The following is a 27,869-nucleotide window of genomic DNA, read 5'->3' as shown; positions in this document are numbered from 1 at the left end:
GCAAATGGCCATTTCGAAGTTTACTAATGAAGCGCTGAAATGCATATTCAGCGCTTCATTAGCATGCGGGCGGCCGCGGCACTTCGAAATTGACGCGCCTCATCGCCGCACGGCTCGTCCCAACGGGGCTCCTTTTCGAAAGGACCCCGCCTACTTCAAAGTCCCCTTATTCCCACCAGCTCATGGGAATAAGGGGACTTCGAAGTAGGCGGGGTCCTTTCGAAAAGGAGCCCCGTCGGGCCGAGCCGTGCGACGATGAGGCGCGTCAATTTCGAAGTCCCCTTATTCCCATGAGCTGGTGGGAATAAGGGGACTTTGAAGTAGGCGGGGTCCTTTCGAAAAGGAGCCCCGTTGGGACGAGCCGTGCGGCGATGAGGCGCGTCAATTTCGAAGTGCCGCAGCCGCCCACATGCTAATGAAGCGCTGAATATGCATTTCAGCGCTTCATTAGTAAACATCAAAATGGCCATTTCAAAGTTTGGGGCTAGTGTAGATGTAGCCTAAGTGACACATAAAAGTCCCATAGAATTCACATTGACTTTTGTTCCTAAATCTCATAGGGGTTTACGAAAATTCCACCCTTACTACATAAGATAGGCCCAAACTCCAATTGGTTTCAGGGGTATGGACTTCAGGACTGGGCACACGTGAACATTCTGACAGTAAAACTTAACCCACACTTTTTCCCATGAGCAATCCCGTTGAAATAAAAAAGATTTGTTGTGTAGTAAGGGGCTTCCCCCTGTAAGGGTTGCAGAACCAGTCTCAAAAGCGATAAAATTAGTGACATTAATTTGTGTGACTTTGTACCAGTCTAACAGCTGGATTATTTTAAAAAGGGGAATACAGTTACGCGATGCAATTCTTTTCTTTAAAAAAAAATTATGCAAATCTGTGTCCTGGTATTTCTCATATTTTCTGGGGGACAAATGGATCTATTCATGGCAACTCATCTGATAAAGGTTACATTCTGGAAGGAATTTATTTATAACAAACTTTAATAGAGATGGCAGATAAAGTACAGTACCCTAACATCAGAGAACATCAGTACAAAGAGCACCTTGGCTCATAAGGAAATAAATTGGGCATAGATATAAAACAAAAAGACTCATTTAATCCCTCTTCTTATAATGTTAATGTGATGTGAAACAATTACAGATTAATGAGACATCTTGCAAAGACCTGGGTTTTTTGGATTTTTTTTAAACACATATGCATGTCATTACCACTGTGCTTTATTATTTTTAAGTGCCCACTGGAGCTAATATTTGTCAGTAGCAATTCACTGATTGGGAGAAAAAAGATAGTGAATCTGCTAAGGCAGCACAAATATATTCACTTCACCATCTTATTAGACTCTTTTATCAGCATCATTTCATTTAAGATTTTAACTGAGATTCTGTTATTGGTGTCACTAGATTAAGTTCTGCAGGAGTCATATAAATATGAACAAGATCCATTTGTTGAACAGTTCATTGCATAGTGGTTACAATTTTTAAGTAGCGGTGAGGTTGGACTATAACTTGATTCCTTTTCTAAAGAAACAAAGATTTCTAATAATAAAGTGCATGCATTCTGTAAACTGTTCTATTTCAAGATATATTGTGTTAGTGTGAGGGACACCTTAATATTCAGGGAAAGTATAAATCTTCTCTGTTTTTAAGAGTGTTAGGGCTTACAAATAATCAATTGAAATTCACTAACACTGCCTTCAGTATAACTTCTAGATGCTATCTACAAAATGTGTATTTTTAGGGCTGTCAAGTGGTTAAAAATTAATTACAATTAATCATGTGATTTAAAAAATTGACAGTGATTAATGACACAGTTTTAAAAATTAGTTACAATTAATGATGCGATTAATAGCACAGCTAAACAATAATGCTATCTCTACACAGCAGGAGCTATTCTGGGATATTGCGGTATCCCGAAATAGCTGCCCCTCGTCTATGCAATGCGCCCATCATTTCAAAATATTTTTCAAAACAGAGAGCATGCTATTTCGACATCCCTATACACCTCATCACAGGAGGAATAAGGGATGTCTCAAAGAAGTGCTTTATTTTGACATGTGGCACCATTTAGACAGCGTCACATGCTGAAATAGCCTATTTTGAAATTTACTCAAACTAAGCTATGGAATTTGTGTAGGGAAAATTGCATAGTTTAATTCATGTTTAGGCTGTTGTGTAGACATAGCTTAACAGAGTGCCATTTCCTTAAATATGTGGAGTGTTTCCTACATTTTAAAACGAATTAAGTTCAGTTACAACACAGTGCTCACTTTGTTTATTTTATATTTGTACTATAAAAGACAAAAGAAACTGTATTTTTTAGTTTCCTCATCACAAGCATATATCCATGCTTATGGCAGGTTCTGCTCAATAATGATCCAAAGAAGAGCAGCCTGACACTTGTTCATTTTCATCATCTGAGTCAGATGTCACTAGTGGCTGAGTGCTGTAACTCTCTTTAGAAATCTCACATTGGTACCTTCTTTGAATTTTGTCCAATCTGCAGTGAAAGGGTTCTTAAAACAAATAACATGGTGAGTCATCATCCGAAGCTGCTATAACATCAAATATACTGCAGACTGCAGGTAAAACAGCAGAAGATGTACAATTCTTCCCCCAGGAAGTTGACTCACCAATTTTATTACTACATTATTTTCTTAACAAACATCATCAGCATGGCATCATGCCCTTTGGAAGGATAGTCAAAGTGCGAAGGGGCATACAAATGTTTAGCATATCTGACATGTAAATAGCTTGTAATGCTGTCTACACAGTTCCCATGTGAACCCCTATTCACACTTTCAGGTGACATAGTAAATAAAAAGCAGGCAGCTTTATCGCCCATAAATGTAAACAAACTTTGTTTTCCTTAATGACTGTCTGAACAAGAAGAAGGACTAAGTGGACTTATAGGCTCTGAAGTTTTACATTATTTTTGGGTTTTGTTTATGAATGCAGTTATATAAAAAGTAGTTTGTAAGTTATGCTTCCATGATTAAGAAATTGCACTCCAGGACTTGTATGAGGTGAATTGAAAAATACTATTCCTTATATGACTTTGACTGTACAAATCTTTGTAATAAAAATAATAGGAAATTACCATTGTATTCCTCATATTCTCTGTTGCAATTGAAATCAGTATGATTGAAAATGTAGCAAAAGATCCAAAAATATTTAGTAAATTTCAATTGGTTTTCTGTTCTTTGAGGGTGATTAAAACTGCAATTGATCACAATTAATTTTTATCACAAAAAATTTAGTTAATAGCTTAAGTTAATGGCAATTAGTCAACAGCCCTAATATTTTTATTTAAAACAAAATTCTTAGAAAGCATAAGGGTTCAATGGTAGCAAATGGTTCGGTGGTAGCCTAGTATTTGCATTTTGCTTATGGGAGGGCTGAATGGAAGGACCCAAGTCACCAATGCAATTATTATAATTGACTTAGTCTAGTCCTTATCCTACTTCTGAGTATATATCCATTTTGTCACAGATGACAGCCACTGTACAGTGATAACTCAAGAATGATAGCTTTATTGCCAATAAAGTCTAGATTTGAATTGGCACATAAAGAAGGGACCTCTCAGATGGGTGGGAATAGATGAAATGGGAAGGATAGTGCATGTACCAATGGATGTAAGAATCTAATGTAAATATAGGATAATATTTTACTGCCCACGTTTCTTGGACTAGAAATTCTTCAGGACAAGTATTCTGTCTGCCTTTATGTTTGCATCCCAATTCTGTAGGCCCTTTAAGGGCTATATCTATATAAATATGTGGTGTGTCTTGTTGTTTATCATTCCAAACCAAAAGCGACACAGGTATAAACTAGGTCTGTGCTAACTTCAATTCTTGGTTCACAAACCTCTCCAGTTTTGATCCATATTGTCTCTTCAGTCATTCCAGCCCAACTCCCTCTGCACTGAGAATCTCAAATGCCACATTCTCCCTGGTTTCTAACATTGACACTGAGGCTACGGCTATACTGGAGCCGTAACTTGAAATAATTTATGCAATTTGCGCGAAGCATTGTGTAAGTAATTTCAAGTTAACTTATTTAGAACTCAGGGCTGTCCAAATGGCACCAAAGTTCAAAATAAGTGGCTATTTTGAAGTTTCCGCTACCCCTCTCACAGCAAGGGGTAGTGGAAATGGAATGCCATGCTCGAAATAGTGCTGCTATTTTGAGCATGGTGTTTAGCTGTAGAGTTGCTGTTTCAGGATACAAATGTATCCCGAAATAGCAACCATAGTGTAGGCATAGCCTAAGAGAAATTGTAAATCACACCTTTTTTAGAATGAATTATGAATGTTAGAGACAGTAGTACTCATATGTATCACAGTAGTGCTGAGAGGGTCCAGCCAGGCATCAGAGTCTTCTTGTACAGTTCCAAAACTGAAGGGAAGAGCAAAGGTGAGATGCAGATGTTTCATTTTGTTCAGGTTTTGTTGCTAATGTTTCACACAGCTGGGAGAACTGAATTGTTTTATTTTTGTTATCTGCATTGTATAACTTTTTATGCTGTCTCTAATTGGCTCCTTCTTGGAGCACATTAACGCTGTTTTTTAATTGTCTGAAATGGTTGCTGCTGAGCAACCTGAGGTGTTTCCTTTTTTCCTTCCCTACAAATAAAATTTTGCACCACTGAAGTCAATATGAGTTTTATCATTGACTTCACTTAGGCCAGAAATTCCACCCTGTCCCTGCTGATCCAGGCAATGAGACCCCAACAAAATGAAATTGAAGCTGAGATGCACATCTGACCACTCTCTCAGTGGCTCCATATTAAAGCATTTTAATGCAGCACAGACATCATCCTGTCATGTTTCATTTTTATTTACTCTACACAATCAAAGAGCAGATGAAGCTGAGTTCTTCACTGCTGTGAAAATGTAATGTTTGTTGGAGTTTCAATAATGCCTTGAAATGTTAATCAGCTTTCTAATGCAGACTACTGATATGTAATACCAGTGCTGTTACTATATTATTGATGTACTGCAAAGAGTCACTCGTACCTAACCTTCATGTTCTGACAGAACTGAAGGCCATGTGCTAATTTTTCGTAGGTATTATTTTGGTGGGGGGGGGCTTTAACCAAATCTGTTGGAAGTAGAAAGCTCAAGAAGACCTAATGGAGCTCTACAATCTGTGCATAAATTCAGCTGAGCATCTTGTCTATTAATTCACAACAACAAGATGCAATATTGTCTGACTTCCAAACTGACGTTTGTGGGCATAAACTACTAAACTACTTATAACTACTAGGGCAACGATGAGTGTGTGAGAACATACCACTTCCTTTGTGTCTTTAACAAAAGTGTGGAGAATTTGCTGTGTCTTGGCAGATGTATTTATGCAGCTTTTTCAAAATGCCCACTGACAGGAAACTAGAGAGGGTATTTCCCACCATAAGCCATGGGAGCGCGTGATCTTTCTAAAAAGCAAATGGTGAGAGAAGCACAGAAAGCAATGACTATTCATGGTAAACACAAATGTGTGACAATGCTGTCTGAGTAGCCGGTGACAAAGGGTGAAATGAAGAGAGACAGACCAGAATAAATGAAAGGAAGCAGTCCCAGCAGCAGTTCTTCGCAAGTGAAAAGAGAAACTGACTGGAAGAGTCCTCAAAGTTGCTCTTTGTTTCAGTTTTTTATTTGGAGAAGAGCTTTTAGCCCACGTGTTTATCCCTCCCACTTGTCTTAGTTATTTTAACAGTAGAGCACTGTGTCACCAAGAGGGACCAAGACCTGAAGGTTCCTTCCTTAATCAGTACTACAGTGTAGAGAAACCTGGCAAGATCTGAACTGTACAGGCTCTCCTGAGCATGGCTGTTTAAAACCAAGCTTGCTGAGCCTGACAACATTGTTTTCACTGTGGTCAATTGACGAGTCTGTTCTTTCTCTCTTAGAAACGGGGAAGATTGACCAAGATATTTATCAATACAACACACCAGGATTCACTGGCTGCTTGTCAAGAGTGCAGTTCAACCAGATTGCCCCACTCAAGGCAGCGCTGAGACCTACAAACAGTTCCTCTCACGTCCACGTTCAAGGGGAGCTAGTGGAATCCAATTGCGGAGCATCTCCACTAACCATCCCACCAATGTCTGCTGCTACTGACCCCTGGCATTTAGATTCAGGTGAGAGGAGTGTGGGGGCTGACTGCATGGGAAAGCACTAGGGATTTAATACAAAATGGAAAAAACAACACCGGATGAAGTTTACAAACACAGAACAATGACTTCTACAAGGGAGACAAAATCAGAACAAAGAAAGGAAGGGATTTATCACTGGCTTTTAAAAAATATGAGTAAGGTGTGGAGAAGTATTAATGTGTGTCCCCTACGGTGGGCAGGAGTGCATATCCATGTGTCTGTCTTTCTCTCTAGCATCCTTACTTTATCAGGTCAGGTGAGAAATAACCCGCCCCTCGTTGCATTCGGCATATACATGCTAGAAAATGCGGATTTTGCAATGTATACTTGTGCTCTTTGCTTTTTGCATTTTAGTGACATTAGACAATGAAGGTTTACTGGGCTGTTTCATGTTGGTGTGTAGTCCATTTTGCTTTCTGATTCTTACGTACCAGCTAAGTATGTAGTGAGTCTTTGGCCTCTGGATATTATATTTTAAGGGTGTTATAGCAGTCCTTAAACTATTTCTATTCATGTTAGGTGCGTCTACACTTGCATTCCTCTTTCGAAAGAGGTATGCAAATGAGGTAAATAAAAATGCAAACTAGGCAATCATTTGCATATTTGACACCTCATTTGCATATTCTAATTTCAAAAGAGCTTCTTTCAAAAGAAGAAAGCCAGTGTAGATGCTGCTCTTTGAAAAGTAAACCCTATCTTCAAAAGAATCCTTCTTCCCACTAAATAAAGGGAAGAAGGATTCTTTCGAAGATGGGTTTACTTTCAAAAGAGCAGTGTCTACATTGGCTTTCTTCTTGCAAAAGAATCTCTTTTGAAATTAGAATATGCAAATGAGGTGTCAAATATGCAAATGTGTCTCATTTGCATTTTATTTGTCTCATTTGCATACCTCTTGAAAGAGGAATGCAAGTATAGACGCACCTATTCTGTTTTGCATAAATCATGTTTAAATCATAAGCCCTACACTAGCTGTTGTGGTCCCTCTTTGGTATTTTACAAGTGAGGGTTGACAAACAGGTTGTTCTCAGCACTGTCAAAACAAAAAGGCAGTCCAGTAGCACTTTAAAGACTAACAAAATAATTTATTAGGTGGTGAGCTTTCATGGGACAGACCCACTTCTTCTTCTGGTCTGAAGAACTGGGTCTGTCCCATGAAAGCTCACCACCTAATAATTTATTTTGTTAGTCTTTAAAGTGCTACTGGACTGCCTTTTTGTTTTGATAGAACATAGACTAACATGGCTATCTCTCTGTTACTTCTCAGCACTGGTTTGTGCTGATAAATACATTCTATTGTTCAGCCCCATCCAAAAAGTATAGCTAATTTTAAAAGCAAAAGTGTTTATAAACTGCAGAATTGTTTTCCACCCGGACAATGTCTGCTTTCCCTGGGCCATTCCTTTAATGAGAAATCCCATTAGCCAGCACCACATTCATCTCAGGCTGAAAATGCTGGGAAACTAAAATAATTTGCTGATCCTAGCAGGTTCATCCTGCTCTCTGATGAGCTGTTAGTAACAGCCTGTGAAAGAACATACAAAGTCCTGAGTTTAGAATAAGTGCTTTATTTTAGCTTCCTAAGCTTCAGATAAAATATTAAATACATTTGTTTATTCCATTCCCTTCCAAATTATGCAATCCAGACCTATATTGATGTCTGGCCAGTGCTACAAACCAATTTTGATTTCAGTTATGCCAGTGTAAGTCACGAGATAGGCTGCTATTGGAGTTATATATCTGTCAAGCCAGTGACGGTGAGATCAGAATCGAGTCCCGAGTGACCAGCAGGAGTCCCACTCTGTAACAGAATTAAACAAATGGCAAAAACATCTTACCCATCAGCCTTCTATGGGGAATGGAATTGTGTGATATGTAGTCTGTGTAGGAGATAGATTTTTGTCTGAAGATCAGAGGGATAGCCCTGTTAGTCTGTATGCATCAAAGCGATGAGGAATGCTTTGACACCTTAAAGATAAACAGATTTATTTGGGCATAAACTTTGGTGGACTAAACAAAGTAGGTTTTTACCCATGAAAGCTTATGCCCAACTAAATCTGTCAGTCTTTAATGTGCCACAGGATTCCTCACTGTGTTTGTCACAAGATGCTCTTCTGCATTTCAGATGATCCATATTTAGCATCTATGGTTGATATTTAGCATTTGCATCTCAAATACCATCAAGCTGACATTTGAAAGCTTACAGATTTTCTAGGAGGCAAAGATAAATGTCAATTTGACTGTCATAAAAAAAGTAAGCTAGTGATCTTTTATTTCTGGAATGCAACGTAGAGCAGCTCCTAACTGGTTATTCCTGAAAGAAGTTACCAAGATTTATTTGTTCACTGGCCTATGTGAACTGAGTTAGGAGCTGATCTATGTTGCATTCCGGAAATAAAAGAACTCATAGGAGCTCATAGGAATAAGGGGATTTTGATGTTGGTGGGGTCCTTTCCAGTGTAGACAAGCCACACGGGAGCAAACCGTTGCACTTTCAAAGTGCTGCAGCCGCTGGCATGCTAATGAGGTGCTGAATATGCATGGTCATTTCTAAGTTTTTACTAAGTGTAGACGTAGCCTGGTGTCACCAGTAGCACATGACATAGCCTACTGGACGAGGATATTTTACAACCTCCCTCTTCTTCGTTCTCCAAAAATAAACAGTGATTTTGGGTCATAATGTATATGGGAATGATACGATGGTGGTTTCCCCGTGCCTTCCATTGGTTATCTTTGGTTGTCTCCCTTAGCATTTGGTAAACCAAAACCTTCCCACAAGGCAGCAGGTTGAGTTGCATTTTTTTTACTAAGGGTAGACGTAGCCTTAGATGGTAAACGGGATAGGGGTAGGCAGCGAGAGAAATTATGGGACAGTATTACTTCCTGGTTACAGCGTGGAAGCACTGTAAAAATGCTAGAAAGCACTTAGAATAGATGGGCTGGAGGGCCATGATCACCTACGGCACTTAAGGAAGGTGTAGCCATTGGTGGAGAAGCAGGCACTGCTATTGCCTGTGGCAAACACAGGTCTTCACTCTTTAAGCTATCAATCTTGTTCTTTTACTTGCCACTGAATTTGTATTCCTTCAGAATTAATACAATAAGCATTGATATTTCCTTCTGGATTCATTGCCAGAGTCAAAATGCTGCTTCAGCCCCCATTCTGGCACTTTGCCACACTATTGAACAACTGTATCTTAAAACATTATCTTGTTTAGCATGCTGAGTATTTTTATAATGCACCATCTTTCCGTGTTGCCATGGTGATTCTTTCTGGGGACGGTGAATCAGTAAAATTCAACAAGTCATTCTCCACTGTAGTCTGACTTACTAGGGGTAAAGATGAATGAAACCAAAGCAAATCAGTAGTACAATTCCCCTTACCAAGCCTTAATTAATTCTCGGCTCACATGAGATAATCAAGTAGATTTGATTTTTCAATAGACAGGGAATAATTAGTCAAAAATGTAGTCTAGCCTTTTATGGTATTTTAGATTACAAAGGACAAAGCATTGTGATTGTAGAAATTACCTGCTGTATATACTGCGTTTTAAAATAATGGTTTTTACAATTTTACAAGTGTATTTTTCCATAATTAGCTTGCATCCTGACATGTAGTGACACAAAAGGTGGTAGAGCTACAAAGGGGCAATTTCTGATTTATTTGGTATGTAAGGTTGTTTTAAAATATGTCTGAATACAGAGTAACCAGAGTGGCAGATCTTTCCAGAGTAAACCAATATCTGTCTTTGATAAGATAGTTGGTTTCTTAGACAAAGAGAATGCAATATATCTAATCTATCCAGACTTCAGTAAAGCATTTGACACAGTACTGTGTGGGAAATTACATGTTAACTCATCCTGTGTTAAAGCTTTCACTTGGGAGGTAGCCCCTCATAGATCTGTATTGTGGCTGTTTTGAACAAAGGCATCTCCTGCTTTTGCTGCATTAGAGGTTGTCAGTGAAAAAAGCTAATTAGGCTTCTGAGGTTCTCCTGGGTGACCATTAGCCTTTCCACGTGTTAGCAGACAGAGCAATTGTCTTATGACAAGGACCAGTCTCAGAAATGCTGTTCAGGGATACACTGCTAGTTCAATAGGTAGCTGAAGTATTGAATAGATGCTGCTTTTCCTATTTTATATTCTCTTTGTCCCTGTACACTTAGACCATAAAAGGTGTGAACAGAGGATCCGAGACATTATTTGCCGCAGATAATATTTCTGATTTCAAACTGTCTTGGGCTGTGGATGCAGCATCACCCAATTACAGGCCTCTTGGCGATTAACACAATCAATGGTTGATCCTCATTTTCAGCAGTGGTTCCAACAGTACAAGACGCAGATATAAGAAGCTTTTCTACTCCTCTTCTTCAGGGGATAGCAACAGATGGTCCCTTCCTACAAATCCCTATCTGTAGTGGCTAAAGAGTTAGTACAGAAGAATCAGTCATATTTGTTTATGATGTGCTCCTCCATTTCTAAACTTGGCCTCCTGAGACACAAAAAGGGTAAATCCAGAAAGTATGCAGGGAACAGAAGACCAACCATGCCATTTTACAGAGCATCTGTACTTAAAATGAGACAACTCATATATTCTAATGGCATCTATCATATGGTTTCAGGGCCCTGAATAATATTTTTAAATTAACATACTCGTTGCGGACAATGCAGTACTCAGTGACATTAAGCTATAAGCTCAACCTATAATTGCTCACTCATGCAAAAATCTGAAAAAGTCCTTACTTCACACCCTTAAGGCCAGTAGAGCCAGCATCTGGAATGCCACTTGAGAAGTGAGTTCCAGAGGCAAAGGATCTCTAACAAAAATGCCCCATCTCCAGCAGACAGATTTCCACACGTAAGCAGTATCCACAGAAATGCCCAAACCTGATTACTGGTATGTTTGCTAGCAGGGAAGAAGACAATATTCTTGGGTACTCAGAACCCAAACTAAGCAAAACTTTATAGCTCAGCAGCTCATGAGCAACTACAAATTAATACTATTAGGTGTCAGGTCTTAACATGTAACAGTTTTTATTTTTTTTGTTGCTAAAGAGAAGATAAATTAATGAAAGTGTCTGTCAATATCATTGCTTGCCCTGTAAATGCTTCATTATGGTACTGAAATTTACTGTGATCTCTACTGATGGGCAAAAACAGATCATCGCTCTTGCCTGCCTGACTCTCCTTCACAATTCTGTTTTTCTTCTCCTAAAGATATAGTTACCATAGGCACACTAGCCAGTTGATACGGCCAAACTTATACATTGTTTTGGGACTTAATAAGAGACTCGGGCATCTGTACCAATTTTGTAGAGCACTGAGTAGAAAGTTTAGTAGATCAGTTTACAAATAATAATATAATTAGCTGTTAATTAATGGTAATACCTAGAAAGCCTATTAAGGAAAATTATTAAATAATAGAGAGGGCGCCATTTTCATATCCAAATTCTTGGCACAGACACTTTGCTTTTTCTTTGCCTCTCTCTCCAGAGGCTGTATACAATTTAGTGAACTGGCAAGAATACTTGAAGCTGAAGACCAAGGTCGATGCCTTTGTAGCTTTTAAGTTTAAATTTAGATTTTGACTCTGAATATTTGAAGCTCTCTTCTGTGCCCCTGCCTCACCCCCATCCTCCATACAAAAGTCGGGGGGGGGGGTAGTTGTTTGTCTGTTTTTTAAAAAAAGAAAATTCACACACACGTGCATAGGGCCCGATCCTGCTCTCATTAAGACTCCACCACAAAAATCCTCACTGACCTCAGCAGGCAGCATTCTGCCCACCATTTTTGACACTTACAGATACAGGAGCTACAAATTATAGGCACATTAATTTACAAAATTGTTACTATAGCACTTGCTAGTTCCAGGCTTCTCAGCTTACAAAGGAATGAGTTTAAAAGCCATTCCCCTAAAGAGTCATCACCACAGGCTTCGTCTGTCACCAACATTACCTTCTCAGTATCCAAAACCTTTAATGTGACAGCACAGAGTAGCAATGGTCTTTAAAATAGGTATCAAAGGGACAATAATCATACAGTCTTTATTACTCAGCTGTTTACGCGCATAGAAGGAGATACAAATACCTTTAACTAGGGCCCTATTTAGCTAATAAGACAAAGTCTACTGAAGGCAAACAGAAAACCAGAATTGCCCCACTCCATGGGTAGGAGTAGACGTGTTGCGTGGAGGGTAGGGGGCCCATGTAAATAAGTTTCCCAAACCTGGACAGCACTATTTCCTATTCTTAGGGTTTGTCTACATTGGCAAGTTTTGTCAAGGAAGAGTGTATTTTGTGGACAAAAATGCATAAGCATATACACTGCAACACAAATATGTTGCAAAACCAGCCATTTTTGTCAACAAAAAATTTCCAACTCCAGGAGGGACTTTTGTCTTTTCCCTCCCTGTATTGCCATTGAACAAGTGGTGCAGATACCTTGTGGTCAATGATTTATCACTGATTCTGGCCTCCAGAAGGTGTCCCACAATTCCCAAGCAGCTGCTCTCATCAGCAGTGTGACCTCTGCTACCCAGCCAGGTGACCAACTACTCTTGCAAGACCCACAAAATTTAAATCCCATTTCCTACAACATGAGCACCTGGACCCATCCTCATACAGGATGGCTCAGGGGGCAGTGGTCTGATGATGTCTTCCCAGTTGTCCATGCTAGACATTGCATCCAATGATCCCCTCCTTGGACCACCATGGAGCTAGCGATTGGATCTGATCAGTGTATGGAGAGAAGAGTCTGTCCAGTCCCAGCTGTGAGTGCTGGGACACGTACAGACGCATGTCTCAAACCTTGTGTGACGAGGGGTATGAGCGAAACATGCCACAGTGCAGAGTGAAGATTAAAGAACTCAAACAAGCCTATGATAAGGCCTGTAAAGCGAACCAGCACTCCAGTGTTTCACTGAAGACCTGCCATTTCTATAAGGATCTGGACACTATCCTCAGCAGTGACCCCACCAAGATAGAGACAGTGCATAGAGAACTTAACCCAAAGGAGAAAATTGTAGATGAAGAGGTTGAAGTAGACAAGGACCAGGGGCTCCCCACAGCATTGCTAAGTGTGTCTGGCAGCCAAAAACTTCTTCATGTCTAACAGAATAGCTAGTCTGAGCAATCGCTTCCCAAGGGCCAGGAAGCAGGGGATGAGACACAGGGTCAGTGGCTTTGGCTGTGGGGTGCACAACTGAAGGCATAGAAAAGTGGGAGGCTGGCTCTGTTTCTGTGAGGTGCACATACCCTTGTGCAGCTAATCTGTATGGCAAAGCAGCATGTTGATGTTCACTGTGATCTCAGTAAAATCCTTCCAAGAGAGGTATCTGTCAATTTTCTCTTAAGATTCCATGTCAATGCTGCTTTGTCCCCTCCCCCATTGTAGGACACTTGCCCGTACCATTCATCAGACATGCGGGACCAAAGAAGAATGTAGGTGGGCTGCATGTGGAGCAGGACAAAAGCCACAAGCCTGGAAAAGTTGTGCCCTGGTTTTCTTGCTTACGCTGAGCTAGGGTGTTACCCGCCTGTGGAGAAATATGACATAGAATTATGTACCTGCAAAGTGAATTTTCTAGCCCCAATTGGAATTTCTTTTGTCCATAGGGACAGCTGCCACCACCCTTATCCCCTCAGTCGCCGTGGTTGAGGTACTTTCCCAGAAGTGTTCCTTGCAAGGGTTTTGGAAGTGAAATGTTACAATATCAGAATCAATATTAACAGACTCCTTTTTGTACGCTGTGCTGAATATTAGAGAACTTGTTGGCCCTGTTGCACAGTGCCTTGGAGAGGTGACAACAGATAAGGAAGTACCCTCAGAAAAATAGGAAGAATTTGATGCACTAAGTACTAAATCAATCATCGAGTGAGTGCAGGTGTCAGAAACAGAACTTGGGGGGAAAAAACTGAGGAACGGTCAGGACAACCAGGACTTTGCCAAGCAGACCATAGAACACGTGATCCAGGGTCATGGAGGAACAAACTGGGATCTTAAAGTGCTTGGTGAAGCAGCCCAATGAGCCAACACAGGGTCTCCCACTCACAGCAATTCAGAGTTGTGTTAACAGCAAACCCCTCCCCTATGCCCTCACGTTCCTTTTTCTCCTCTGGGAGTCCAAATTTTCCGTGCACTCCAGCCACTCTCCAAACTTGGATTATAGGGCCTGGACCTACGCATATCTGTGAGGCGTAACCCTTTGGCAGCACCTCCCTCTCCAGCTGAGGGTGCAGGGCTGCCACTTTATTCCATTTCAGTACGCTGCTTTCTAATGAATAAGGGCTCATTTTTAGAACAGTTCTACACTTTTATTTACCGTTTAACCATGTGACAGGGCAGTCACTGTGATCCCAGGTGCAGGCATTAAACCAGAGGCGTGCAATAATTTTTGATGGGGGGGGCACTCCAAGGCTTTGGTTAATGGTCAAGGGCTGCACTTTTCTATGAAGGGGGTGTATGGTCTGGAATGGAGGATAGGTGCAGCAGGGAGCTCAGGGTAGGGGTACAGGAGAGAGTGTGGGGTCTGGGAGGGAGTTTGGGTGAAGGAAGTGGTTGTGATCTGAGGCAGGGAATTGACGTGCAAGATCGAGGAGGGGGTATGAGTGTCGGAGAGGAATCTGACCTGGGGAGGTGTGTAAGAGTGGGTGCAGGGTCTGAGATGGAGTTGTGACTTGGGGTAGGGAGAGGAGCGTGCAGAGGGTTTGGTTGGTGACCTGGGTGAGGTATTGGGTCCAGAAGGGGGTCAGAGAGAGAATAATGGAACTATTTCCACCCTAGGGCTATTTTATAATGAACTTCCATGAGCCCAACAACAAGAAGAAAAGGGAGTCACACATCCTATATGACTATGTAAAGTGAAACAAGAGAGCAGTGCTGTCTTTGTAACTTTACACTCATACACAGTCTTTTCAGAAAGACCATTTTCCCTGGTCCCAAGGCAGTTTTTAGAAGTTTTCCTATGGGTCCATTACCAATGCATAGCTAGGCTTTGATCAGCACTTAACTCTACAATTCCTTCGAGGGTACCAGAGCGTTTCATATTCTACATTAATTATAAAAAGAAGTATTTGTTTTCCTTCCTTAACAGGTGAAATGTAAGAACTGCTCATAAAATTTTCATGAAGGCAATAGTTTAGGCAGGCATGACTAATATATCATCAATTCTTGCCTGGAGTCCTAGTGAGGCACCCAGTGGCATACAGATGTGAATACTGAAAAGTAATAAGATAGATGGGTCCAGGATTTGGAATGACATAATAATATATTGCAGATCAGTTTGGAACTTTGTTAACAGTAGAAGTTCAAAATACTACATCTAAACCTAAACATATCTGAAATTTGAACAAGAGTCAGATAAATGCAGTCCCATATTGTGTAATCCTTCTGTGTGATACCATTCTTACACCTAAAATGAATTGACCTAAATAAGGAAGAAACTCATGTATTATGGAGCCTTTAATTTTGAAATGAAAATTATACTGGTCTTGATCGTCCGCTGCCTTTCACTTGAACCATCAAAGCACATGTGAAATGCTATCATTGTGAAAGGACAATGCAGGACAGAATCAAGGCCATTAAATCATCTAATCCCTCTCAATACAGGATTATTCCCTATTTTCTCATGATTCTCTAGTATAGTTTTTTAATTATCTCCAAGGATGCAGCTTCCTTTGGAAATCTGTTTCTTTCCACCTCTCTGTAGGTCAGGGGTCAGCAACCTGCAGCTGTGGAGCCACATGCAGCTCTTTAAGGAGTCATTTGTGGCTCCAGACACTGCTGCCGCTGACTCCTCTGTGGCTCCCTGCCCTACCACCGCTGAAATAATGGAACTAAATTCAATTGGTTTAACAGCCAGCAGGGTGGTGGAAGCGTGGTTCCATTATTTAGTTCTATTATTTAGTTCCATTATTTCAGTGGTCACAGAGCAGGGAGCCGCAGGGAGCCCCTTGTTTGCCCTGCTATCTGAGTGGCCACACCTCCTTCAGTGGGCGTGGCTCAGGTCACAGCCACCAGCAGAACACGTCCACGCCAGCTTTCCTTCTGCTGGGTGCTGTGATCACTGGGCATAGGCACCCCCACCAGTGCCATGGATGGTTTAGTCCTGGGGTCCAGTTTGGGGCTGAGAGGGGTTAATCCTGGAAATGGAGGGACAGGTTTGGGGCTGAGACGGGTTAAGCCTGGGGATGGAGGACAGGTTTGGGGCTGAAAGGGGATAAGCCTTGAGATGGGGGCATGTTTGGGGTTCAGAGGGCTTAAGCCTGGGGATGGAGGTGCAGGTTTGCGGGATGGGAACAAAGCGTGGGGATAGGAGCAGATTTTTGGGGCTAAGGCAGGTAAAGCCTGGGGATGGGGGGGGGGGCAGTTTTGCGGGATGGGAAGTAAAGTTTGGTGTTGGGCAGGTGGATTTGGGGTCTGAGGTGGGTAAAGCCTAGAGATTGGAGGGGTGGATTTAGGTAGAGCTTGGGAATTGGGACAGGTGCGTGGAGGGTTGATGAGAATATTGCTCCTTACTGCTTAAGAGCTTGTCCCCAGGCATAGTGTTTTCCTTGCCCTCATTTGCTCTCCAATCCAGGGGTGAAAGTAACTTAAACTTGCTAAATGGTACATATCATTGTGTGTGCGCTGGTATTAAAATAGGGTTTACAAAACATATGGTTTGATGTTATTTATTAAGGACTGTCTCGTGTTCACATGCATTGTGGCACATGAAGTATTGATTGTTTAACAGAATTTGAAAAAATAGTTCTTCTCACTATTTTGTTTGCAAGCCCTGCCCTAGGTAAACTTTTCTTTAGTCACCATAAACATTACACACGATTTTTATAGGCCTATCACATGCAAAACCAATTTTAAAAGCTTTTTCATGAGACTAGGCGATGAATGTTTAAACAAATTTCAGAAACCTCTGCTAAAAGAAGTCAAGGGGATAGTAGCAACCCATTTAGGCTTAATTCCATGGATTGTTGAGTCTGAAGCTTATTAATGATTAGTTAAATGTTAATGGTGTTAACTGTTACACTGCTGATCATTGTACCAAAAACATCCAGCAAAGATGTTTCTCTTGTAATCCCAGTCTTTTCCCCAGACTACCTGAGGTACCACATGTAGTGGTGGCATCCAGAGAACAATTTCCCAACAAATTTTAACCTCTGTTTTTGGAACAGAAACAAAATCTTGCAAATGTTTTTGTGAAATGGAATTGTGCTAAAACATCTGTTTTGGGATTAAACATTTCATGCTTTTGATTTGTCCCTCTTTTTCATCAGAAGTGGCCAAGAGCTCTGGGCCTCAAAAACTTTCCCAACAAAAACTTTGTCAAAACTGATGTGTCTTGGCAAAATATTTGATTTCAAGTAATCTGCATATTTTGACAAAATTCCATTTTGCCAGCAATATTTCAACCACTTCTAATGTGTAGTTTTTGGAAATTGGAGGTTAACCAAATGACCTGATATTTTTAGGTATGTTATGAGAGAGTGTATGTTACAGAACAAGTCAGTTGAATTATTAATGCCCCCCTTACAAAAAAAAACCCCTCAACTTTCAAAAAGAGAAAAGTCATCAGTTTGCTTTACGTGCCACTTCTGAGACCTAGTACAAAAGGATTATTTTTCACCAGATTACTGTGTGCACATTATACGTAACTAAATGGGGGGCGGGATCTCTTCACCCCAAAAATGAAATGTATGATATTTGAAAAGGGACTCTGATCTGCTACATTCTATGTGACTGGTATATCAGCTGTTAACATATACCTGAATATGCATATAACCATGCAGTCTCCATCCCCTACCCACTTTAATTGTTGGGCTTACACTGTATAACATATCAGTGGTTTGTAGCAGCTTTCATGGACTGTGTTTTGCATTTAGTCAAATGTCCCTCAATTTATTGTGGGCAAATTGCATGAAAGGTATCCACCATTCATTACTATGTTTGCATGCAAAGTGTATTGTCTCCTTCGTTGTCATTTATTACTGAATTGTTATACATCTGTACAAAGAAACTGGGACATTTTTACCAAGAGAATTCCACTTTGTAATGCAAAATGAGGCATCTGTGTTTTTTTTCAGTTCAGTCCCTTTGTTCTCTTATTGCCAGTGTTGTCGTTGTTGCAGCTGTGCTGGCATAATTGTGAAGACTTTGTGGGCACTTTGGTAGAGTGCTAACCACCCTCAATTTTCACTGATTTTAATCACCTCAAGCTTAGACTAGGTCTACACTGCCACGGAAGATCAACCCACTCCGGGTCAATTTTTCAGAGCTTTGTTTCATGCATGCACGAAATGGTGCTTTCTGGAGTCAAAGTTGACCCCAAAACTCCTCACAAGTGGCGAGGATTAAGAAAGTCAATGGGAGAAATGCTCCCATTAGCTTTCTTCCATATAAACAAAATTAAAATCTACCACTGATAAGTTGACTGGTGTAGCTAAAATTTCATATCAGCAGTCAGCTGCTATGTCTAGTATAGACACATAGCTTTATTGTCATAACCCCCAAGCCAGCAGTTTATTTAATCTTGTGCTAAACTTTAAGCATGAGAGTGTTCACATTGACTTCACTTGCTTCTCCAGGATTAACATTAAGCATGTACTTAAATTCAATGCTAAATTAGGGCCTTACTTATTTCAACTCCTTATTTTACTATCTCAAATCCATGGACAGATGTTTTCAGTATGCTGTATTAAAGTGGTACCCGTAGTTAAAATGACAGGAGACAGAATATGAATGTGACATATTTCCCACCTTGTGTTGTGTTCAGTTTAGAACTAGTAAAAAACGAAATAAAATGAAATGTCAGAGTAGCTGCAGGTGTTCAATGTTATTAGTGAAAGCCAAGCAGTTAGTCAAGAAGTTGCTGTAACTAGGGTGTCTGTTGAGAAAAATAATGCAATTGGTAGCCAGAGTGCAACAACCTTGTCTGAAAGCAGAGTTGTACTTGCGTAGAGAGCAGCAAGAATACTAGGTATTGTTTTCTTCTCTGCCGCAATTCAGGAAAGAATATTCCTAATGCAGTGATCTAGTCTCACAAGCTTTCTCAGGATCATGGAAAAAAAAACCAGTCATATTTGTATATGCAGCAACACATTGTTGGTCAGTCATGACCGTATTTCTTTGTTGGTCTGGATGGCACTGAGAGTTCATGGCATTTTTTGAAGCTGATCTATAGCTATGTGCAGCCTGCACTGCTGTGAATAGAGATACACATATCTCACAGAGCTGGAAGGGACCTCAGGAGGTCATCAGGTCCAGTCCCCTGGTCTCTTGGCAGAGCCAAGCACCATCCCTTTTTTGATCTATTTGCCCCAGATCCCTAAATGGCCCCCTCAAGGATTGGGTTTACAACCCTGCATTTAGCAGGCCAGTGCTCAAACCACTGAGCCATCCCTCCCCCTGGAGACAGCCCAGGCCAGCAGATCCTACCCTAATGGATAATTTAAGTCCTGCGTGGTCAAATTGAAAACTAATCCAACAGACTAATATGAGGTGAAAAGATACAGAGAAGGCACCCTCAAGCCTGCACTTTGCAAGTGTATCAGATGACATGGTGTGTCTACAAACCATAGCTGAATTTGGATTCCCCTAAAGCAATACACCACAGCCCCGTGTCAGCCCTGGGTTTGGCTCGGTGGTGTTCACATGTCCTCACTTAATGCTTTTTGCTTCTGATTGATTTCTGTGCACTCTTGGGCGTGCTTATTGCCACAGTCGCTGGAGCAGAGAGTTTGGAAAGTTTTATCACATGGTTACCAAAGCAAAACCACAGAATATCTGAATCAGAGAAGTGGCCTTTTTGCAGGATGGATGCTTCCACAGAACAGCTACCTGCCATCTTTACTACTGTTTGATTCCCAGGGGATTGCTAAAGATGGATACTTGATTGCTGTACAAGAGACAGTGATGGAGTTCAAGGGCTTCCTGAATATCAAAGGAGATGGTACCAGGATAGTTCTAGCCCAGCCTTTGCAACCCAAATAATTAAAAGGTCTTTAGTTATGATCTGGAGTAGTGGCTATTGTGGCGGTCAGTGTTTAGAACCAAAATTCGTTCATCTGCCTTGTGGAATTGACATAATTCTGACTCAGTAGAAATGCAGTGACTGGCAGAATGAGAAAAGCTACTTTCTTTTTTCTTCTTTAATCTAATAATGCAGCAGCAGTATACTGTAATTCCTATACACAAGATAATTGCTTTTGCTGTGTGAAAATAAGATACATGTAAAAACTACAGCTCTTTGCTCTGGGCAAGTCGTTATTTGCAGCTGTTGTGGTACAGGTACCATGCAATGTACAAGGCCGTGCTGGGATATGTTCTTACAGTTAAGGTCCTGGAGATAATACAAGGAATTGTAGAAGAATGGAGTGTTACCAACTGTGATGGAGGAAACAAATGCTCTTGCCCATTAACAGCTCCCACAGTGGGTCAGCCGTGTATTATTGCCACACTGGACAATATCATTTCACTACGATGCAGATCCTAGTAGGGTACATATACTAGTATCTAGACAGTAATGTTTGCTCACCAGTCAGTGAACAACAATTTTGAAGAACTCCTGTTTGTATTCCAGGAAGAAGAATGGCACACTGTATATTCCGGATGGATTTTGATAAATTGGAGAGGATTGATAGAAGAGCCATAGGATGATCCAAGTGTTGGAAATGTGCCTTTCCATAACTGACATCCTAGAGTCTATCTGTTAGGCTTAACAAAGGTTACTTGATTACACTCTATAACTATCTATATTGGGAACAAATATTAAATCATGGCTCTTCAGTCTAGTACAGAGAGATATAATGTGATCAAATGGCTGGCAGTTGAAACTAGACAACCTCAGACTGGAAATAAAATATAAGTTTTAAACAATGACAGTAATTGAACATTGAAACAATTTGCCAAGAGTTATGGTGGATTCTCTGTCACTGACAATTTTTAAATCAATTTGTTATTGTTGTTGTTTTTTTCTAAAATGTATGCTCTACTTTTGGGAGAGTTCTAAGGCCTGTGTTTACATATGAGTTAGACTCTCTCTCTTTCTGTGATCAATCCCTCATGTTGCATAAGACTTCTCCTTGGCCACCTCTACTGGTGATTGGAAAGATGAGAAATTAGGCCACTTCTGGCAAGGAACACTGTCACAGTGCCGCTTGTGAGGTCTCTGCTTCGGCATTGACACCACCAATGGGTGCCTGGGCACACTCCTTATGTCAGGCTCTCTAGTCTTCTTCGTAGAGACAATGTTTGATCTCAAAGTGTTGGGCACTGTTCATGGTGGTGGGTCTCCAGATTACCTGCTTTTCCCAGGTGTCAGCATAAAGGATGCACATTAACAAGGTGCTCTTAATGACATCTCTGTAGTGCCTCCTTTGCCCACCATGAGACCTAGCCCCAGCCATCAGCTGGGCGTAGAGAATCTCTTTAGGCAGATATGTGTCAGCCATCCTGACCATGTGACCAGACCATCATAGCTGCCTGTGAGTCACTGTTGCCTTGATGATGCAGGAATCAGCATCTGCAAGGATGGTAACATTGGTCCATCTGTCCTGCCACATGATGTCCAATATTCTCCTTTGGCGGAATTTCTCCAAATCTCTTATATGACATCTATAGGGAGTCCGCTTCACATCTGTATAGCAACGTATGAATGACCAGACCACTGTAGACATCGACCTTGTTCTGTATCCTGATGTCATGGTCATCAAAGACTCGCCTCTGTAAATGTCCATAAATCGCACAAACACTGGAAATTTGGTGGTGGATTTCATCGTCAATGTCAGCATTGCTGGACAGATAGCTTCTGAGGTACGGAAAGCTGTTGACATTTTCCAACACTTAGTCCTATGCCATGATGGTTGGTTTGGGTAACAGTATGGTGGGTATTGGCTGAAAGAGAACTTTTGTCTTTCATGTATGGAGAATCCTTCCCAATCTGTGGTAGGCCATGATGAAAACATCGACAATTGCTTGGAGCCCATCTTCCGAGGTAGCACTGACTTCAGCATCTATGGCATACTGGAGTTTTACCACTGATGATGTTGTGGTCTTGGCGCTGAAGCAGCCCAGACTAAAGAGGCTACCATTCATCCTGTAGGTTATTTCAACTCCACTTTGAAGGTCATTGCCAATAACTTGAAGCATGGCTGCCAAAAACATATTAAATAGCATAGGCGCTGTCACATACCCTTGTTTGATTTCAGTCCTTACGTCGATTGGTTCAGTTGTGTCAGTATTGTTGAGTATCATGGCCTGCATGTTGTTGTGTAAAGGGCAAATAATGTTGATGAATTTTGGCAGACAGCCTAAGTATCACAGGATCTTTCAAAGGGCCTCACAGTTGATGTAGTTAAATGCTCTAAACAAAATGAAGAATGCCATGTACAGAGGCTGATGTTGCTTCCGGTGCTTCTCTTGTGTTAGGCAAGCAGAAAAGATCCTGTGAGCCATTCCTTGCCTTGGTAAGAAGCTTCATTGTGACTCTGGAAGAACTTCTTCCAGTGGAAGGAGAAGGTTCAGAAGGACTCGGTCAAGAATTTTACCTATGGTTGAAAGCAAGGAGATCCCTCCATAGTTTCCACAGTTCATCATGTCACCCTTCTTAAAGATGGTCACTATGATGGCATCTCTGAACTCGCTGGGTATGGTTTCGTCTCTCCAGATCATCAGAATGAGGAAATATAGGCATCACAGCAGGGATGGGCCTCCCTGTTTGGTTTTCTCGGTGGAGACTCCATCACTGCCTGTGACCTTATTGTCTTTCATCTTTTTTATGGTTGCTTGGATCTCACAGACGGAGGATTCATGATACATATCAACGTGGACAGATAGACTGGTGATCACCAGACTACCAGCTATTTCACACACTGTGGCTCTGTCTCAGTCCCATTGTATACACCTGGAAGGCCACTTGAGGCTATGTGGTCCAAAGATAGTTTTGCTGATAAAGAGGTGATCCTGAGCTATAAACTCTTTCGTGCAGATGATCTGCAATGGAAAAGGCTCTTCTTAGGCATGTACCTTCAAGTTACACTCTGTAGTGAGCAACCTCTGGACACAGTGATAACATCATTGTTGCTTAATGGCAATGTACACCAAAGAAAAAAGTACTGTTCTGATTTAAATACTGCCCTGAGTAATAAATAATGTCTCTGATTTCTCCATCTCCTTCTTATCAAAATTTTCTTGTTGGCTCATTGAAAACATTACCATGTGTCAGTGACAAAATACCAAGTGCAGACAGTGTGCATCCATATGCACAACTACCAGGTTTGGCAGCACAGACCCAACAAGTAGACATTACAGTGATAGGCACTACAGAAATATTATGACCACAGATTAAATAGATGAGATTTCCTTTGAAAATACTCCTCAACATTCTGTGGACAGCCAAACCTGAAACTACCCAGCCAAACCTTAGCCTAAAGTTGACCTGATTCTTTGGCACATTTTCACCACAGTCATGTATCTGTTTACTTTAGGCTGTTTAACAAAAAAAAGAGAATTCCTTTTTCTGTAACACAATTTGCTGCTACTTATAATGGTCCCTAAAGGCTGGAGAAACTGGAATCCCTTCTGGACATCAGTAACTAGTATCATGGAGAAAAACAATTTCACTAGAAGCACAATATAGGCTATGTCTACACTACGAGACAAATTAGATTTTTAATAAATTCAATTTTAACTTTGTTCTCATGAATTCGAATTTAAGTGCCCACAAGCCTTCTTGAAATTCAGCCCATTGTTTTTCCATGTCGAGTTTCTGTGTCCCCATTGCCCTATGCAAGTTCAACAGCATGACCCAGTGCATTGCGGGTACTTATCCCACAGTACCTTAGCCCCTGTTGCTTGTGTGTGTTTCATGTTAGAATCCCAGAATGCAAAGCACTGTCCCAGAATTCAGAACAACCAGTAACAGAATTCAACCCTCCCACAAACCCACCCGGGTTCCCTGTGGTGCACATCCTCTGCGGACGTTGGCATAGTGGCAGGCATCTGTGCTATCAGCCCTGTCCACTCCCACCTGCTTCCATCAGCTGCGCGTCTGGACCTTTACATTTGCAGGCCTGGATGCTGCAGAATTCAAATTCTAATTCAATCAAAAAATCACTTCCTGTGACCTTCTTCCTGTGCACCTAGATGGAAAACAGCAGAGAAGGAAGCGGCCATACATGGAGGGTCACCACATAGCTTTGTGGGATGGACACAGGGCACTTCCGGGGGCTAATAAACTCCAATTAAAGACATGGTGCTTCCACACTAGTCTTTATTCAAAATGTTTAATTGACGCTATATCCATCCAGTAATATTGACATTTTGTTATCAGTATTAGGGCTCACTAATTCGAGCTAATGGTATTTACAGTGAAGACAGTGACATTTTAATATCGCACTAACTCCTTTAAATTCAATTTTATCTCATAGTGTAGACACAGCCTATGCTCTCCTACTGGCAGAAATAATTATAAAATTCCTATTAAAACCTTTGTTAGCACAGGATGTTACAGACATACACTGCTGTATGTCAACACATACTGCCTGATTACCTCTTGTATATTATTTAGATTCTAGAATGATTTGGTCTTGCAGGAAGTGGATTTAAGGTGTCAGGCAGAGGGGAAAGATTCTTTTTTAAAATAGACACAACCGGTTTTCTTTTTTTAACTTTATATATTTTAGGATCTTGGGGTTGTGACAAGTGTATTTTTAAGCCAATCTGTGAGTTTTCATAAATTAATGTATTATAATGTGAATCTTTGATTCCCATTTTGCAGCCAGCGCTGATTTCCCATACAATGGTCAAGCTATAGGGGATGGAGTTAACAGGAACTCTGCAATTATAGGAGGTAAGAAAAACATATTAATTTGTAAGATGCTTTGTGGCTTGTATATAGAAGTTTGGAAAGGCAGAAAATAGTGTATTCCAACTGCTTGCTTTCGCAAAGGCCTTCTCTACATGCAGAAGTTATACAACAGGTTGAACCTCTCTAATTTGGCACTTTCTCCTCTGGCAACATCTGTAATCTGGCATGATTTTAGTTATCTGAAAAACCACTTGTCATGGGTGTGGCCAAGTTTCCCATGGTTCCATAGTGTTTGTTTACAGCCACCTGTCCTAGCCGTCAGTGTTCTGTGCTGTTATTTAGCTCTAATTTACCGCTAAATGTCTTCTAAGAGCCCAGAAAGCAGTAGAAGTGTTGGTAATGTGCTAGACAATATTGACCTGTTGTGTTCTGGCTAATTCTCTCATTTGGCACTGGTCAGGTCCCAAGGGTTCCAGACAAGAGAGGTTCAACCTGTAGTTTAAGGGAAGGCATGAATTTAAACCACTGTAATTATACTATAACTCCTCATGTAGTCCTTCTTAGCCCAGTAAAAGAGTGCTTGTTCAGTTCGCCTTATGGCACTGTGGAAGCTATCTAAGCTAAAGTCAAAACAAGCCATTTTTACTCAGTGTAGTTGTATGTGTATAATTTGTAAAATTTTCTGCCATTTAGCCTAATGAACTCGTGCATACCAATCAGTGTGAACCTCAGCATCTAAGGGCATGTCTACAGTTAAAACACTGCAGTGGCACAGCTGCAGCATGTCAGTGAAGACACCTCCTGTGCTGATGGGAAGGGTTCTTCGGACAGCATAGCTATTCTTCCTCCGCAAGAGATGGTAGCTATGGCAGTGGAAGCATTCTGGCTACACCGGGGGCTAATTTTCTTTAACTGCCTCTGTCATGGGTTGTGGATTTTTCACTCAACTCATGCCCCAGTGAGGCTATTGCAGAGCTGACTCTAAATAAGATGGTACAATTGAGGGCAGGACAGGTCAAGGGCAATTAAATTTGTAATGATGTGCAGCCAGTGCCTAGGATCTGCTCTTGGGATGCAGAGGCCAGAATCCACTGTTCCAGACAAACGGAATAAGCATCATAGAGGGCCTGTGCTGCATCTCCATGGCCAACCTACATGTGGATTGTGTACCCCATGGAATTGTCCTGACAAAGCCCAGTTAACTCATGTTTATTGGGACTATTTGGTCCTCTGTCTCTACATTCACTTGTGAAGCATCAAATGCACCCGAGGACTGTATAAATATAAATAATGTTGAGGTTCAGCTGTGCAGTAACGATTAGGGGGCTCTGTTTGATTAAGTTTTGGAGTAAACCACAAGGTAGTTCCATAGACATTAGATTAGTCAAGCCAAACAAAAAAAGTGAACTTTAGAGATAATTAAGATTGGAGTAAATATATAAAGTAGAAAGTAAAATCAGTCCCTTGTGAAATTTTCTCCTATCCATTAGGTGTCATCGCTGTTGTGATCTTCACCATCCTTTGCACGCTGGTGTTCCTGATACGCTACATGTTCCGTCACAAGGGCACCTACCACACCAATGAGGCCAAGGGCGCAGAGTCGGCTGAGAGCGCTGATGCAGCCATTATGAACAATGACCCCAACTTTACGGAGACCATCGATGAGAGCAAAAAAGAGTGGCTTATCTGAGAGCATGTGGAGGGGGTTTGAAGCAGGGCCAGGGTAGGGCTGGGGCTGACTCTTTTAGGGAGGAGAAAACGCGCTACTTCAGACTCTTGAGCACATCTAGTAAAAAGATCAGCACAAATGGAGGAGCAAGCAACAGGCAAAACCAACAAGACTGGAAACAAGGAAAATACACACACATTTAAGAAAAATACTTTTTAATATTCATTTACAGTGAATTGCCCCTTCTGTATCCAAACAACAACAGAAAACAGCTTTTAGAACTTCAACATTGGTTAAAATTTGTCAGTAAAACCCGTCGTTTCTGTGTTTGTTTGGAGGTGTTCTAAATACCTGTGACGATAACAGGGCAGTTTTCTACATTTTTTAAAAGCCCTTTAGAATTTGGATATTTCTGTCTTGAGAACAGCTTACAAATTAGTACATCCACAAAGTGTTCTTTTCTGTCACACACAGGCAGTTCCAGACAGGTTGCCAAAATACCCAGGCCTTTTTCACTTATTGTTTCGTTTGGTGGTGTTTTGAATTGGGATTTAAAAGTTCTAGGGGAGGAAGTGGGCCAGGGAAAAGAGGATCAACACTTAATGAGAATCATATTTGCCAATTTTCCCAGATACTACCATCTTGTGCCAACATTTTAAGAGTCCCGCTTTGGCACAGGCATTTCAAAATGTTGATTGTGTTCAGTACTTATCATCAATGTAAAAATGTTATCATTATTCTGACTTTGGGGGAGGAGTAAATGCACAGCAAGCTTTCGGTTTTGGTTTGTTTGTATAAATCTGAAGGAATCTGCAGGCCTAGTTTGACTCTGTAGAACTAATCTGTCTCTGTAACATTGGTTATGATGCTGCTGACCTACGGTCACGTGCCAGTTTCAGTTTAAACTCAGCTCTGCCTATGGCGTATGCTGTATGTAGGCATAAGCATTGTAGTTGGGAATTAGAGCCAGACTACACTATTTGTTTGCTTCTGTTTCTCTTTGTAGGCTGTCACAGAGCTGCTAATACAGTTCAAGGGAACGCATATGATCCAACCGTCCTCAGACAATACTTTTTCGGTTGTTCGCATAGCAATTTAGTTTGTTCTTTAAATCTTTGGTTTAAATCCATTGTGAAGAAAGCCTCTGTCACAGTGTCCTCTCAGGCAGTAAGGTGAAATGAGGCTCAGAGAGCCTTGCTCATAGAGGCTACGTCTACACGTGCAGCCAACATC

At 41.1% G+C, this 27,869-nt stretch overlaps 1 protein-coding gene across 1 annotated transcript in view; it reads left to right on the top strand.

The window, feature by feature from the left end:
• Positions 1–26,664, top strand: part of CNTNAP2 (contactin associated protein 2) — a 1,212,102-nt gene extending 1,185,438 nt beyond the window's left edge. The window contains exons 22-24 of the mRNA XM_074985481.1: positions 5,926–6,156; positions 24,938–25,009; positions 26,458–26,664. Coding sequence (XP_074841582.1) covers positions 5,926–6,156; positions 24,938–25,009; positions 26,458–26,657 — 503 coding nt within the window. The 3' untranslated portion in view covers positions 26,658–26,664. The remainder of the gene's footprint in view (positions 1–5,925; positions 6,157–24,937; positions 25,010–26,457) is intronic.
• The last annotated feature ends 1,205 nt before the right edge of the window (positions 26,665–27,869 follow it).

Source organism: Carettochelys insculpta, chromosome 2 (assembly GCF_033958435.1).
Source record: "Carettochelys insculpta isolate YL-2023 chromosome 2, ASM3395843v1, whole genome shotgun sequence".
Classification (NCBI taxonomy): Eukaryota; Metazoa; Chordata; order Testudines; family Carettochelyidae; genus Carettochelys; species Carettochelys insculpta.
Note: the sequence above shows the minus strand (reverse complement) of the source record. Positions and strands in the feature narration are given on the sequence as shown.